This window comes from Rousettus aegyptiacus, unplaced genomic scaffold (genome assembly GCF_014176215.1).
Source record: "Rousettus aegyptiacus isolate mRouAeg1 unplaced genomic scaffold, mRouAeg1.p scaffold_m13_p_12, whole genome shotgun sequence".
In the NCBI taxonomy this organism is placed as follows: Eukaryota; Metazoa; Chordata; class Mammalia; order Chiroptera; family Pteropodidae; genus Rousettus; species Rousettus aegyptiacus.
Window position 1 is genome coordinate 25,488,199 of NW_023416287.1, and position 13,199 is coordinate 25,501,397.

General features: G+C 44.1%; 1 protein-coding gene across 1 annotated transcript; it reads left to right on the top strand.

The window, feature by feature from the left end:
* The first annotated feature begins 900 nt into the window (after positions 1–900).
* Positions 901–12,429, top strand: BMP2 (bone morphogenetic protein 2). Its single transcript, XM_016146380.2, has 3 exons — positions 901–2,087; positions 3,299–3,648; positions 10,718–12,429. Exons 2-3 carry the CDS (start codon positions 3,306–3,308, stop codon positions 11,560–11,562), a joined length of 1,188 nt encoding a protein of 395 aa, XP_016001866.1. The 5' UTR covers positions 901–2,087; positions 3,299–3,305; the 3' UTR covers positions 11,563–12,429.
* The last annotated feature ends 770 nt before the right edge of the window (positions 12,430–13,199 follow it).

Here is a 13,199-nt window from a genome sequence, read left to right on the forward strand (position 1 = left end):
GTCTTGTAAGCTTGGTTCACGCATTATTTTACCTTCCTCGGAGCTGCTAATCTCCTGCCTCTGAGCTGGGTGAGATAAATATCACAAGGCATGAAGTGATTGCTACCATAAAAAGAAATAAAATCCCTCTCATCTTCTCTTAATGCTGCCACACACACACAGTCCAAGTTGCACATGTCATGTATAGCAGGATGACATCCATTTCATAAATACATATTTATAGAACTATGTACTTTTGTTAGTATATATTTGCATACACGGATATATTTATAGAGATATACACACCTTATAATTGTATACTATATATACTTATCTGAATAAAATACATGCATACATTTACATAAATATAAATGTATACATTTATTTATACAATTTTAAATGCGTACATATACCTGTGTGTGTTAAAGTTTAAATAACATCCAGTTTCCAAACTATAATTTTCTTTTAATTCTCTTCCCACTTAGGGAAATATAAACGTGTCTCCCCCAAGCCTATGCCAAGATGCCCTGTAATTTGGTTGAGTTTTTTTTTAATCGTCTAGTACCGAAAAACTTCAAACTGAAAGTTGAATAACGGGCCCAGTATGGAAATAAGAACTCAACCCCGTATATGTCCCAAATTTCGCCGCCAGAGTGCTAGCAAGGGTCTAGCGCTCCAGCAGAACTCCCCTTTGAGGACAGGCGCCGGAGGCACGAGCGCCCCCCTCGGCGGCCGCGCGTCCTGGCCCTCGGCCCCACCCCGCCGCGGCTGCCCCGGCGCGCCGTCCACACCCCTGCGCGCTGCTCCCGCCCGCTCGGGGATCCCCGGCGAGCCGCGCCACCGAGGGGGAGGTGTTCGGCTTCGGCCGGAGGGAGACGGCAGGCGGCGTCCCCTTTAAAAGCCGCGAGCGCCGCGCCACGGCGCCGCCGCTGCCGCTGCCGCCGGAGTCCTCGCCCCGCCGCGCTGCGACCGGCTCGCGCTGCGCTCGCCGCTCCGCTTCCCACAGCCCGCCGGGGATTGGCAGCCGCCGCGGGACATCAGCCTCCACAGGCTCCGTCGCCGACTCGAACGACCTCGGGGCGAGCGCCTCCCGGATTACTGGGGTCTCCGAGGCACCCGCGAGCCGCAGACCCCTCTCGGGCTGGAGCGCCCGGCTGTGCGCGCCACTGAGCGGTGGCCTCGGCTCCCCGGGCCGCGCCAGAGCTGAGGACCGGCGCGGAGAGCGCCGGGGAGCCGGGAACCGAGACTGAACACCGCGATGCCGATCACCTCTTGCCGGAGCTCGGGGGCCTGGGTCGTGCCGGCCGAGGTGTGATCAGACCCCAGGCTGGCCACAAAGAGTCCAGCAGCTTGGCCCGGGGGCTAGGAGAGCGAGGGGAGAGCGGGGCCACCCGCCTCGGCGGCCCGGGACTCGGCTCGACTCGCCGGAGAATGTGCCCGAGGACGACGGAGCGCCGGAGCCGCGGTGGTTTCAACTGGCTAGCACTAATGGGGGTGCGCCGGAGTAAAGCAGAGTGATGCGGGGGGGCAACTCGCCCGGCACCGAGATCGCCGCTGCGCCCTTCCCCGGACCCGGCGTCGCCCAGGATGGCTGCCCCGAGCCATGGGCCGCGGCGGAGCTAGCGCGGAGCGCCCGACCCTCGCCCCCCGAGTCCCGGAGCCGGTCCCGCGCGGGGCCACGCGTCCTGCGGGCGCTGGTTCCTAAGGACAACGACAGCACCAGCTTTTCCTTTCTCCCTTCCCTTCCCTGCCCCGCACTCCTCCCCCTGCTCGCTGTTGTTGTGTGTCAGCACTTGGCTGAAGACTTCTTGAACTTGCAGGGAGAATAATTTGCGCTCCCCACTAAGTGCTGGTGTCTGCCCCAGCGGACCCAGCCTTGCCGCCTCCGAACCCCGACGGACCTCCACTCCTACGCCAGGCGCGACCCCGAGACGCCGTCCCTTGCGTGAGGAGAGGGATTGCCCAGCCGGCACCCGGGAGGAGAAGGAGGCAAAGGAAAGGAACTCGGTCCTTGCGCCAGGTCCTTCGGCCAGAGCGTTTTCCATGTGGAGGCTCTTTCAATGGACGTGTCCCCGCGTGCTTCTTAGACGGTCTGCGGTCTCCTAAAGGTAGAGGATGTGGGCCCGGGGCTAGGACTGGGGAGGTGGGCGCGAGGCCGCCGCAGCTGAGCCCCTCCGGGGCCCCGCCAGGGCAGACGTAAACAGAACCCCCTCCAAGTCCACGTGCAGTCGAGCCCCTGCTGGGATGCCCCCATCCTACCGCCCCCAGCGACCGTCAGCCTCGCCCTCCTGGCTCGCACTCTTCCGCCCCTCCTCCCTCCCCTTTTTTCGGTATTTTATTAGGGCTGTTAACACTTAGATGATTAAAAAAAAAAAAAAAAAAGTTAAATCCTTTCGAGAGGGTGGCCCCTGGATTTCACCCGTTAGCTGCCAACCTGTATGCCTTGCCACGGTGATCCGTTCTTCCTTCTCCAAGTTTCTCCAGGAGACCTGCTGTCTCTACTCAGAGCCACATTTAGTATTTGGGAAAATACTAAAAGTTGGGGTTCTCTTTGTTTTCAGGAATTTGAGGGGCAGTACTTTAGTGCCACCTTGTACTGACACGTGAATTAATTTATACTAGCCATTTATGTAATCCCAGGAAGATACATCAAAGATAACTGCTTAGATAGGGGAGGAGGGGTGATCTAGTATTGGAGTGGTCTATCCTGACACCTCTGAGGTTAGAGGCGTGGGCCACAAGTTGCAAGTGGCTTCGGAAGTTGTGGCCTTGAGTTTACTGGGTCTGGAAGTTATACACTATGTGTGCGCGTATCAGGAAGTTCTATACAGTACTTCTAAGGAAGTCACATGCACCATTCGTGCGTATTTATATGCAAGCGAGCTCCGTGCAGTGTGTGTTTGAGTTTGTTTGGGGGGACGAGGGGTGTCAGACACAGCAGTGGTTTTCCCAGGTTCCCTGCACTGGCTGTCAGCGTGAGTGTTACAGAAAAAAAAGGTGACAGTCATTGACGCTGTTGCTGCTGCTGCTGCTGGTGGTGGTGGTGGTGTGTGTGTGAGTGAGAGAGGGCGCAAATCATGTCAGATGAATTGAGAGTGGAATGGGAGGGGGAAATCCTTCTGGCTCAGGAACTAGGGCCCTCCCATTCTCCCAAACGTTAGAGCTTCAGTCGGTCTTAAGTATTCCCCGAGTGTTGCAAGCCAGGTGGGCACCCTGGAGGAGGAAGCAGGCGGACCGCGCGGGAGCTGGGACCGCGGGGGCGGAAGGAGGGGGAGGGCCGGGCGGGGAAGTCGGTGACTCACGTCGGCCCTGTCCGCAGGTCGACCATGGTGGCCGGGACCCGCTGTCTTCTAGCGTTGCTGCTTCCCCAGGTCCTCCTGGGCGGCGCGGCCGGCCTCATTCCTGAGCTGGGCCGGAGAAAGTTCGCGGCGTCACCTGGCCGCTCCTCGTCCCAGCCCTCGGATGACATCCTGAGCGAGTTCGAGTTGCGGTTGCTCAGCATGTTCGGCTTGAAGCAGAGACCCACCCCCAGCAGGGACGCCGTGGTGCCCCCCTACATGCTGGACCTGTACCGCCGGCACTCGGGCCAGCCGGGTGTGCCCGCCCCGGACCACCGCCTGGAGAGAGCAGCCAGCCTTGCCAACACGGTGCGCAGCTTCCACCACGAAGGTGAGGCGTGGAGCTGGGGAGTGGGGGCGGGGACGGGGGCGGGGAGTCATCCCGCAAAGCGCCCCAGGGTGCTTAGACTGCTGGCATCCTAGAAGGGCAGTTTGGTCCGGGCGCAGAAGCCTTTTCCAGTCTTGCCTCCGCTAAGAACTGTTCCGAACCTGGCTGTAACGCACAGCCTCTGGGGAAGTGGGGGGCGGGAGGGGGCAGGGGGGGCAGGGCAGGGATTCCCCATTGGTAAATCCGCACCCTTTTCCTGGCTTGCAGCCAGAAAAGCGACTCCTCCTCCAGGAATTGGAGAGAAATCAAGTGATGGGAAGATGAGGGCAAAAGGCATGCCCCTAGTCAGCTAAATGTGTAACAATTCCATAGAGGAAGAAAAGGAGGGAGGCAGATCAGGATCTCTTTAGGTCTGTTTGGAAGCCCTCACTCTATAAATCTGCTTCTCCTGGTTAAGCCAGTGTTTCAGGCTAGACAGAGCCAAGGGCAGAATTTTCAGAGATTGTATTGAAAAAATCAAAAGCCCAGGGCCCCGGAGTCTCTAATTTACAGTTGATCTGGGCCTGGTTTGGAAATTTTCGAATCCCTATCTAATCCCAGAGGGAGATCAATTCCACAATCAATCTTATTGTTTTCACAATGACTTTCTTGTCCTGTGCTTAAATCTGAGATGAACTCGGGAGTAGAGACAAGGGAAGCCTCAGATAAAAGCTTTTGCAGCAGCTGCCTGTTTTCTTTCATATGAATTGAAATGTGGACTTTTTTTTTCTTTTATGATACTGGATGTGGTTTTTCTAAGGTAGGATATTCTGCTTTTTTCATCTGAAAAGCATTTAGTGGATTTGAAATGTCTTAGAGCAGCTATTGAGAGCTGCTGCAACCAGGTTCTTAGAGCAATTAGTCAAAAATATTCCACTTCAATTCTTTTTCTATACTTTTAAATGCCCCTTTGGTTTAATACATTCTAAATAGAGCAAGAATTCCTTCAAGTTGTACAGAAGGGTACAAAGTTGCATGTCACAAGGCAGCCACTTATAGGATATTGGGGAGTTGGGAGTGAAGTTCCCTTTTTCTTGCCTTGTCTTGCTGAGGTGGTGAATTTCAAGTGGAATCTACAGTCCCATGCAGAAATGTGTTCATCATGTCCTTGGGATGATTATAGAGCCAGCTTTTCATTTTCAGTCGATGCTGATTAGAATAATTTTTCTGGGTAGAAAAGTAGCAAGAATGGCTCATTTAGCTGCCTCTCTTGAAAATTTAACATGGAAACTATTCTTTGGTTTAAGGCCAGGAAAGTACTGTGTATCTCTTATACTTAAAAGGAAGATCAGTTAAATCATTTGACACCTAAAACATTCAATTGCATGAGGATTTCATCAGTGAAGTCTGCATATTTCTTCCTCTAGAAGTGGGTCTGTCAAAATTAAACAGGCTGCAAATTATTTAAGCGTTATTTTACTTAAATAGCATGTTAGAGTTTATGTCAGAATTTATGTCTTTAAAAGTGTAAATGTTATGTGTAAAATAGTACAGAAATTACCAACTTGCTTAAAATCAACTTTGAATAACTTCAGATCAGAATGCAAATAGATAATAGAGAAAAGCTATATAATTTTTGCCCCAAATTTCAATGAATCCATTTCTTTTCTTCTTACTAGTATATCATCAGATCACTTTTTGAAGACCATTTCATTTATGTGTAACCCAGGATTTGGTTTTTATAAACATCCTTGTGCCATGTATGACACCAAAAATCTTTTATTAAACCATGTGATTGAGGCTTCTGGCTTAAGAGCAGAATTTGGTTCGTACAGCATTAATGGGCATTTATCTGATTTCAAGAATTACCTGGTAGTATTATTTGTGGGTGGGGTCTGGATGATTTGGTGAAATTACAAGATGTGATATCATGATGAAGTTCTTTTCAACCAATGTGTGAAGGTAATGGGACCACATGGTAGACAATCAGACAAAAATATCAGTTGTTATTTCTCCTCTTAAACTTTGTCTTATCCTTTCTGCAAATCGCTTTTATTTGAGAAAGCCCAAGTGCTAAAACAATTTTCTTTTTTAATGCCTTTAAGAGGTGCTTCGGCCACACAGACCTTTCAAAACTGCCACTAAGGATAGAAAAATTCCTTCTCTAATTGGAAAGAATGTTTTGTGCTTTGTTGTAGTGAAAACATGTTGAAATTGGTTGACTTCATTGGCTATGGAAAAGGTTTTTGCATTTTCCTGTTAGATTGGAATATAGAAGAACCATTTGCTTGCTCTCCAGACTCTGAAAGACATTGTTTTCTTTTCTTATGAAAAAACTGAATTATTTGCCTCTACGACAGAAGTTTTGAAATAGAGATTAACCCTGTTCTTACAAATGTAATCGTTGTGAAAATATCCATACGGCAGGAAAGTTCAAGAAGCAACCATTACCCTGTGAAGCACTTGTATCCCAAATTCCCAGTGCAGCCAAAGGATTTGGATGCTATGCACTGCCGAAACCAGTACTTCCCTGAGATGCTTCCTTAGTGTCTCCAGGTGTTTCAGTGTGATCACAAAAGGCCCAACTAAGTGGAATAGACATTCTGTTTGGAAGTGCTCATAGAGATTGAGGCTTTGATGCCCAGTGACAGATCTTGCATTAATGCTTTCTGTTCCACCTTTTTTTCAGTGATTCCTCTGTGTTCTCTCTGGATCCCTTCTCCTGGAGCTATTTTGTCTTTTTTTTTTTTTTTTTTTTGACTTGCCATTTGTATATTTCATTAAGTAGTCAGAAGGCAATAAGAAGGCACTCAATCATTCCAAGGATGTTGGACCTGAGGGGGGTTTGGGGCGGGGAGGGGGGGAGGTGTCAGGGGCCAAATCAGGGTTAGTGGTTATGAGCATTGTGACCATGCTTTTCCTTTAGCTTCCATCTCCTTTGGTGTCTTTCTATTAAAACTGATTCCTTTTAACATGGTGTATTTTATCCTTTTTCTCCTTGATATATCAATTCCATAACCATTATTTTATATTCCAGAAAGTATTATTTTTTATTCATAGCCACTTTCTTTTCTCTCAGTAGTTTTTAACCTTACTGATTTGGTAGAACATGCCCAGGTTTCTGTCGTCGTTATCTTAATGGACATTTTTGGTCCAGAGAGTGTTGCAAGATTCTCAGAATATAATGATAACTCACGTTTTTGCTAAAACTCATCATACTGTAGGACAAAAAGGTAGCCACAAAACGTCAGTGGTTCCACACAAGATCTTCATGTCCCAGTGGGCCCTGACACTTTACTCTTCTGTTCATTTAGTTCTGTCTGCTTTCTCCATCATACTTGGGTAGTATATTTCTATCCCTTTAGTTGGGAAAGAACTCACCCAATGGTTGTCTTGTATTATAAGTGTGCCTTTATGGTTCTGAATTTTGCTTGCGCTTTTGACTCCTCCCTTATGTTACAGAGTGCCGTCTAGTGGCCAGAATCTTGGGGACTGCCGTAGATAGAAGTTCATAGCTCTGCTCTGCACTTACTGGTTCTGTGAACTTAGGAAAGTCACATAGCCTCTTTGAGCTCCAACTATTTTATTCACAAAATAGAGATAATAACAGTTCCTCTCTAATTGATTTGTTGTAATAATTCATATACAGCTCTTAGTGCCAGACCTGGCACAAAGAAGCATTCGGCACCTTGCCAATTATTATCACTATGACTTCTTTCTTTTATATCATATTATCCCCTTGTCTAGTGAAAAGGAGGCCAGAGTGGACCTAGGCTGGCTGAGGGAATTCCGCCTCATCTTTTGGATTATTCGATGTGGCTGAAAAATTGGTAGAGTGTAGATGGCTCTTCACTTTTGGAGGAGAGGTTGGATGTGTTTATTGCCTTATTTTCTTTACTTGCCCCTATTTTTGCAGCCATAGCTCCATTTATTTGGTTAAGAACTTTTTTTAATAAATGGCAAGAATATTTACTTGGTTAAGAAATGGGTTCAGGAACTTAGGTCTGAGATAGGCTGGAATCCTCAAACCCCTTGGCAAGTTCAAATTATTCAACAAGGATTCTTTATAGCGAATTAACAACTGTATAAACCTCAGAAACAGCCTAAGTTACCTACTTAGGTAAATGCTCTATATTTACAAACTCCTCAAGTTTGCTGTGATGATTTGTAGAAGCTTTTTTCCTTTAATTTACTTTATTTCACATAGGGTTTGATTTTTCAACCCTCAAGAAGAAATTTGTGCTCTCCCTTGCAGATCAAAGGAAAGGTTGATAGGTGCCCAAACCTTGAGCAGTTACTTTCCTGATTTTGGGGGTTTCAGTGAACTTCTCACTAACTTCTCTGTGAACTAAGCCTGAAGTCAAGGGTGTTATGGGGGACTTTATATTAAGGAAGGAGAGGGCTCCTTCTAGGAATAGGTCGAACAAGATGAAACTGGGAAGTCAGAGAAAGGTCTTCATGTGACTTGATATTACTTAATAGTGTGTATGTGTGTGTGTTTAACTTTGCTAATGTTGCCAAGTGCTTATCCTTTTTGCCACTTATCTCCAGTGAGGTTTTGAAGTGCATGAAATTGCTGTTTTATAGGTCAAATCTGTTCAAATGGTGGAAATATTATAGGGTTCAAGCTTATATTTTTTCTGTGTCTTTTATACTCATCTTCTTTTCTTCATATACTTCTCATGATTGCCTTGAAGATTGTCCCTTCATCATTATTCTCTGGCCATGTGTGTGTCAATGCATCTGTATATTTATAACATTTTAATTTATAGATTTGGACTCAGAGTTTTTGTTGCAGTGATTTCTCTGGATACCTTCATTAATACAGCTGGTCAGGAAATGCCCTGGATAATTTGCCTTCCCTTTCCGCTCTTTAAAAGAAGAGCATGTTCTTAGTGTGCCGGCATTCAGAGAAGTCAGTAGCTCAGGCCCAGGTCTGGCTTTGGGTCATTGTGTCTGGGGGATGCGGCTGATTTTTACCTCACTTCTTTTTCCTTTGGTGCTGTTGGCTTCTCTGCTGAAAGCATGCCTTCAGTGGAACCTCAGAGAGCTGCTCCTGAAGTGCAAGGAGGAGAGAGGAAAGAAGGAGCTAAATACAGTCCTTGATGCTTGTTGGAAGCCACGGAGGAGAGCCCTGGTTCCATTGGTGGGAGGGTTATTTTAAAAATAGAGGTTGGCCTGAAGTATTCTTTGCTTACAGTGGGGTTTAGAATGTGGATGGCTCCTGAAAGGTATCCCCACCATGTATGGATTGTCTGGGGCTTCACTTCTTGGCCTTATAGTCTTCATGGCCAAATAGGTGAACTTTAGAAGATCTTTTTATAATGAGTCGCCAGCTGCCCACTTATGGCCCCCACTCTTACTCCCTGGCCAACACTAGCAGTTCTACTCATTTTCAGGTTATTCAACAAAAAAGGCACTTTAAAATGTGTGCTCCCAGCAATTTATGCTTGAGTGTAAAAACTGTTTTTTAAAACCTTTACTCCCCAAGGGTGGTCCAAGAGCTTTCAGCATCACCTCATCTGGGAGCCTGGTAAAAATACAGAATCTCAGGCACCACCTGAGGCCCACTGAATCAGAATCTGCATTTGAAAACCAAAGTTGTCCTAGGTGTTTGGCGTGAAGGTTAAAGTTTAAGAAGCGTCTAAAACATTACTCCATAATTTTTTTTAAACTGCCCCTATTGAACTCAGTGCTTCCACTTAGTTTACAGTGATGACTTGCTTCGATGGAGGTTTATACAGGTAGAACTTTCAAATGAGTCATCTGAAGTGGTTCTTCTTTGCTAAGGCATCTAGATCAGTGAACAACTTATAGTTGTTTGGTTCAGGAGAAATACAACCATAAAATTAATGAAAATATGGTATTCTCATACAATGCCACATTTTGACATGGAACCATGGCCAAATAGATTTTGTTAGCATTTAGGTTGGATCTTGAATGAAGCAGATACATTTTTTTGATAGTGAAATGACAGGATGTCATAAAGCCAGAAGAAAATAAACCCAACTATCTCAAATTCTAGCGCTGTGTACTGTCAATTTAATAACAATGTGTACCTTTGATGACTTTCAGACTACAACATTCAAGGTGCTGTGCTATTTTTTATTGTTTACTTGGAAAACAATGCTCATTAAAATTGAAATTCAGGAATCTTAAATCAAAAACAGCTTCTATGCATAGCCCATTTAAATTACTATTTTGAAATAATGATAGTAGTTATAAAATGATTATTTTGTAATAGGATGAGATTATCTTTTATGTTATGAATATCATAATGGCATTTTTTGTAGATTTCTATCAATTTTTTTTTTTTTTTGGTTTTGTGTCTATCCTGTATCCTGTTCTTGGGTAGGTGTTTATTTTTAATATGATTTATTACTTTTTAAAAAAAGATTAAGGAATTATAAACAAAGAGTAATTTTTTTCCCAAAAGCAGCTAAAATGAGATTTTGATTTTCGAGGTCATGAGGTGAGAGAACAGACAACACTTGGGAAGTTATTTCTCTTGGAATTGTCTGGCCTTAATTACCACAGTGTCCCTTACGTTTCCAAAGAAGCAGATTCCTGAACATGCCTTTGTCTCTGGATTTTTGAGTAAAATAGTAGGGTGTGCTTTGTAAAATGTCATCGTTGATGTTGAGTTTCAGAGTCTTTAATTAGGAAACTGAAATCTGTATATCGAGATTTGTAAATCATCTAAATTGCAGAGCAATGTTTTAGAATACTGCTTAAGGGATTGACATTAAAGCCTTTTTCTTTTTACGAAATGCAATAATTTCCTCAAATCCTCACTCATTAGACCTTTACTAACTATAGTGCTGACTTTTTTTTTTTTTTTGCCCTAAAGTCTGTGAATTCCAAAGAAATGCTTCACAATTTTCCCCATTATTATAGCCACCTGGAAGCAGTATTCATGTATTGGATTAAAAACATAACAATAAATGATGAAATTTTATTTTATGGTATGCATAAATGTGTAGAAAAAGGGAGAAATTTTTATTTTCTGGTTGCAAACTTTTACAGATTGTCATTATTTATCTTACCCAAGTATTTTCCTTCTTTTTTCCCCCACCTTTTTATATCAAATTAGAATCTTTGGAAGAACTGCCAGAAATGAGTGGAAAAACAACCCGGCGATTCTTCTTTAATTTAACTTCTATCCCCACCGAGGAGTTTATCACCTCAGCAGAACTTCAGGTTTTTCGGGAACAGATGCAGGAAAATTTGGAAAACAATAGCAGTTTCCATCACCGAATTAATATTTATGAAATTATAAAACCTGCAGCAGCCAACTCGAAGTTCCCCGTGACCAGACTTTTGGACACCAGGTTGGTGAATCAGAATGCAAGCAGGTGGGAGAGTTTCGATGTCACCCCTGCTGTGATGAGATGGACTGCACAGGGACTCGCCAACCACGGATTTGTGGTGGAAGTGGCCCACTTAGAGGAGAACCACGGTGTCTCCAAGAGACACGTTAGGATTAGCAGGTCTTTGCACCAAGACGAGCACAGCTGGTCACAGATAAGGCCACTGCTAGTAACTTTTGGCCATGATGGAAAAGGACATCCTCTGCACAAGAGAGAAAAGCGTCAAGCGAAACATAAACAGCGCAAACGCCTTAAGTCTAGCTGTAAGAGACACCCTTTGTACGTGGACTTCAGTGACGTGGGATGGAATGACTGGATCGTAGCCCCGCCAGGGTATCATGCCTTTTATTGCCATGGGGAATGCCCTTTTCCCCTGGCTGACCACCTGAACTCCACTAATCACGCCATTGTTCAGACGTTGGTCAACTCAGTTAACGCTAAGATTCCTAAGGCGTGCTGTGTCCCAACGGAACTGAGTGCTATCTCCATGCTGTACCTTGACGAAAATGAAAAGGTTGTATTAAAGAATTATCAGGACATGGTTGTGGAGGGTTGTGGGTGTCGTTAGCACAACAAAATAAAAAAATATATATATATATGTGTGTATATACATATATATATATATTTTTTTTTTAGAAAAAAGAAAAAAACCCAAGTTGACACTTTAATATTTCCCAATGAAGACTTTATTTATGGAATGCAATGGAGAAAAAAAAAACAGCTATTTTGAAAATATATTTATATCTACGAAAAGAAGTTGGGAAAACAAATATTTTAATCAGAGAATTATTCCTTAAAGATTTTAAAATGTATTTAGTTGTACATTTTATATGGGTTCAACCCCAGCACATGAAGTATAATGGTCAGATTTATTTTGTATTTATTTACTATTATAACCACTTTTTAGGAAAAATAGCTAATTTGTATTTATATGTAATCAAAAGAAGTATTGGGTTTGTATATAATTTTCCAAAAATTGTAGTTGTTTTCAGTTGTGTGTATTTAAGATGAAAAGTCTACATGGAAGGTTACTCTGGCAAAGTGCTTAGCACATTTGCTTTTTTGCAGTGCTACTGTTAAGGTCACAAGTTCAAGTCCAGAAAAAAAAAAGTGGATAATCCACTCTGCTGACTTTCAAGATTATTATATTATTCAATTCTCAGGAATGTTGCAGAGTGGTTATCCAATCCATGAGAACTTATTAGGTGGAATATTTGGATAAGAACCAGACATTGCTGATCTAATATAGAAACCCTCCCCCCATCCCTTAATTTGCAGAAAGAATAAAGCAGGACCAATAGAAGTAATTAGGAAAATGATGAAGCTGCAGGAAAGTGAATGATGGTTTGTTGTTCTTCTTTCCTAAACTAGTGATCCCTTCAAAGGGGCTGGTCTGGCCAAAGTATTAAATAAAACATAAAATTTCTTCATTATTGATATTGTGGTCATGTATAATTAAAATTGACATCCAGTGGCCCTCATGAAGAGTTGGAAATTGATTTGTATTGAACTTTTACCTCATCTGTGAGCTCTTTACGCTCAGAAGGACCTAATTTTCTAGCTTTGCCCAACACACAGCATAATTGTGCCCATCATCTTTCCTGCCTACCTCCTGTCCTCTGTTCGATCAGCTTACTTTTCTTTCCACAGTTGCGTGGTTAAACACATTTCTCCAAATGTTAAACCTATTTTAGATAATAAATATCAAAGCTCTGGCATTTCAACCTATAAAGTCCAATCTGTAAGAGAAAATAGTGCGTTTTGTACAGCGTTCACAGTGCTTACCTTGGGTTTACATTTTTTGCTTCTGTAGTTCCTTATTTTGGAGAGAGGTGGGGAAAAGGCAAGGAATGGTTGGAAATTTGCAAGCAAGTCCTTTGATAATTCATGTTTGCACCAAAGGAATTACCAATGTTTTTGTATTTCACACGAACCTCTTTGGAGCAGAGAGATTTAAGAGAAAACCAAAGCTACAAAACAGGCAAAACCTGGGGAACCCAAGATAAAGTTTCAGAGATGATATCCTGTGCAACAGAGGCTACGGTGCCAAAAATTTAGAAAGGGAAAGTGTCTGAGATCAGCTTCTACAAGGACATCTGCCAATTGGACTGAAGCCCAAGCAGAGTGAAGTCAAATTAGGCTGCTCAGATTGAACACTTACTAGTGGCAGGGCTTTTGTGTTCTGGGATGAAGGGTTCGGTGGGT

What these genes read in the sequence shown, in the direction of transcription:
- BMP2 (XM_016146380.2), top strand. Translation starts at nt 3,306, where the DNA reads ATGGTGGCCGGGACCCGCTGTCTTCTAGCGTTGCTGCTTCCCCAGGTC. An exon ending in GCGCAGCTTCCACCACGAAG is followed by an intron (nt 3,649 to 10,717) that starts GTGAGGCGTGGA and finishes ATATCAAATTAG; the next exon opens with AATCTTTGGAAGAACTGCCA.